General features: G+C 33.8%; 1 protein-coding gene across 1 annotated transcript; it reads right to left on the bottom strand.

Annotated features, from left to right (window-relative positions):
- Nucleotides 1-547: 547 nt before the first annotated feature.
- On the bottom strand, nt 548-1,471 carry LOC142150688 (olfactory receptor 1G1-like). Its single transcript, XM_075205883.1, has one exon. It carries the CDS (start codon nt 1,469-1,471, stop codon nt 548-550), a length of 924 nt encoding a protein of 307 aa, XP_075061984.1.
- Nucleotides 1,472-2,232: the final 761 nt, after the last annotated feature.

Below are 2,232 nucleotides of genomic sequence, written 5' to 3'. Positions count from 1 at the left end.
GCACACTGTCACTGCCGAGCGGACCTGCACATACTGTGCAGCCGCCGGCAGCCTTAGAAATTAGAAAGGGGGCGAGGACTAAATCGCCCCCCCTAAAATCGCCCGGGGTATAGCAATAGTCTGGATCCGCCCCTGCCAGGGCGTGGCAACAACTGTGGCTTTTGCAACTCTTATCACTAATCTATTGTAAATACCGCCCATTTACAGTAACTACTGCTTAATGGGCACTGTCCTTACATGTATTTTTTCATAAGCCAGGATCACTAACAATTATCTAAAGGTTCCAAAGTATGTACATTTTGATTTCATTGTCTGTTGACCTGTACTACTATATTAGTGTAGCATTACTTACTACCTTTCCCTTTTGTTATTTTAACTATGACATTTATTTTCAGAAATGTGATAGTTTCAAACTCTTCAGGTTACCCTCTAATCCAATTGAGATCTAATTGTATTGGATTTTACAGCATCTTGCCATTATATTAATTTATTAAAAAGATTTCATCAACAACTTTAAATCTACAAAAAATTATTTACATTTTTTTTTTTAAATATGGGGCTGACGCTTTAAAAATATACTTTGTATAGCAAAATTTATCTCCTTATTCCTCAAACTATAAATCAACGGATTCAAGGTAGGAGTAACTGCTAGGTAAAGCACTGAGAATATTTGGTCAAGCTCCTCCGAGTTTTCTGAAGGTGGTCTCATATACATACAGAGTAAAGTCCCATAAAAAATGAGTAGAATGGTTAGATGAGAGGTACAAGTAGAGAAGGATTTTTTTCTTTGCCCCACTGAGTTCATTTGTAGAATATTTGATATTATCTTGGTGTAGGACATTAAAATGAGCAAGAAAGGACATAATCCCATTAGAAAGGCCTCCACAAATATCATAGTTTGAAACTCATGGATATCGCTACAAGAAATCTTTGTGAGCGTCTTAATGTCACAGAAAAATTGATTGATTTGTGTAGATCTGCAGAAGGACAAATGTGATGCAAATATTGTGACAAAAAGCGAATTACAAAAGCCAGCGATCCAACAACCTGCCACAAGTAGATTACACTTTCTCTTCTCCATGAGGAGAGTATAATGTAATGGAAAGCAGATTGCAACATAGCGATCGTATGACATTGTAGTCAGCAAGCAAATTTCTGTACAAGCCAGGGATGTAAAAAAGTACATCTGGGAAAAGCAATCAGTAAATGAAATTCTATTATTCCCTGTAATAATTATATCCAACAGTTTAGGAAGAGCAACTGAGATGTACAATACATCTACAAAGGACAGGTTCCGTAGGAAAAAATACATTGGTTTTTGTAAGTGAAGATCTAAAATGATGACTAGAAGAATTATCATGTTCCAAACTAGACATACGAGATACAGAAAAAGAAATGTGGAAAATAATACAAACTGTTGCCTGCCAGTTCTGGAAAAGGCTATTATGTAGAAGTAAGTATTATTTTCCATCAACGTCTCGGGGGCTGAAACAATTGTTTAAGTGATGCAGAAATAACTCACTGTGATTTGCAATTTGCAAATTTGTTTATGTTGATTCTAACATCATTGAATTGGTTAGGAAGACTACTTTATGCACTAGACAGAGTGACATATTTATGTTTCAATGTGCACTTCCTGATTTAGATATATGAACATTTCACATTTCATTTTGCAACAAAATATATCACTGGCCTATTTGATCTTTTTTTTTTGCGTAACTAGTTTCTTTAGTTTCATCTTTTGACAATCTGTTCTAAGCTTACACATTTTTTAATAATTCCATGTTCATGTTATGTACATGGCTCCTGTGTACGTTAAACATCCTGCTCCTATGTATGACAGAGAGATGATAAGGTTCATACACTCTTTAAAACATGAACACCAGTCGTTAGTTTCTTAATTACCTCTATAAGTAAAGTTTCTTAGTTTAATTCAATTATTTTTGAGTTCATAGAATGGGTTCAAATAAGACTAATGAATCTTACTTTATCTAGATCATCTGTAGGTGTCATTTAGAGTTTTCAATATTTGGGCTATCATGTAATAATAGTACAGAGAATAAATAGTTTATTATTTGTCATAGTTACCACAATGACTATAAAATCATAATTAAAAAACATTGATAAGCCATGAGAGAAACACAGAAAATATGTTGTTGTGAAAATTCCATATGGAAAATGGTATAATTTAGTTTACTTTTAGTTTGGTCTAATGTATTTACTTAATAAGTT

This window comes from Mixophyes fleayi, chromosome 4 (assembly GCF_038048845.1).
Source record: "Mixophyes fleayi isolate aMixFle1 chromosome 4, aMixFle1.hap1, whole genome shotgun sequence".
NCBI lineage: Eukaryota > Metazoa > Chordata > Amphibia > Anura > Limnodynastidae > Mixophyes > Mixophyes fleayi.
This window is presented reverse-complemented; position numbering and strand designations above follow the sequence as displayed.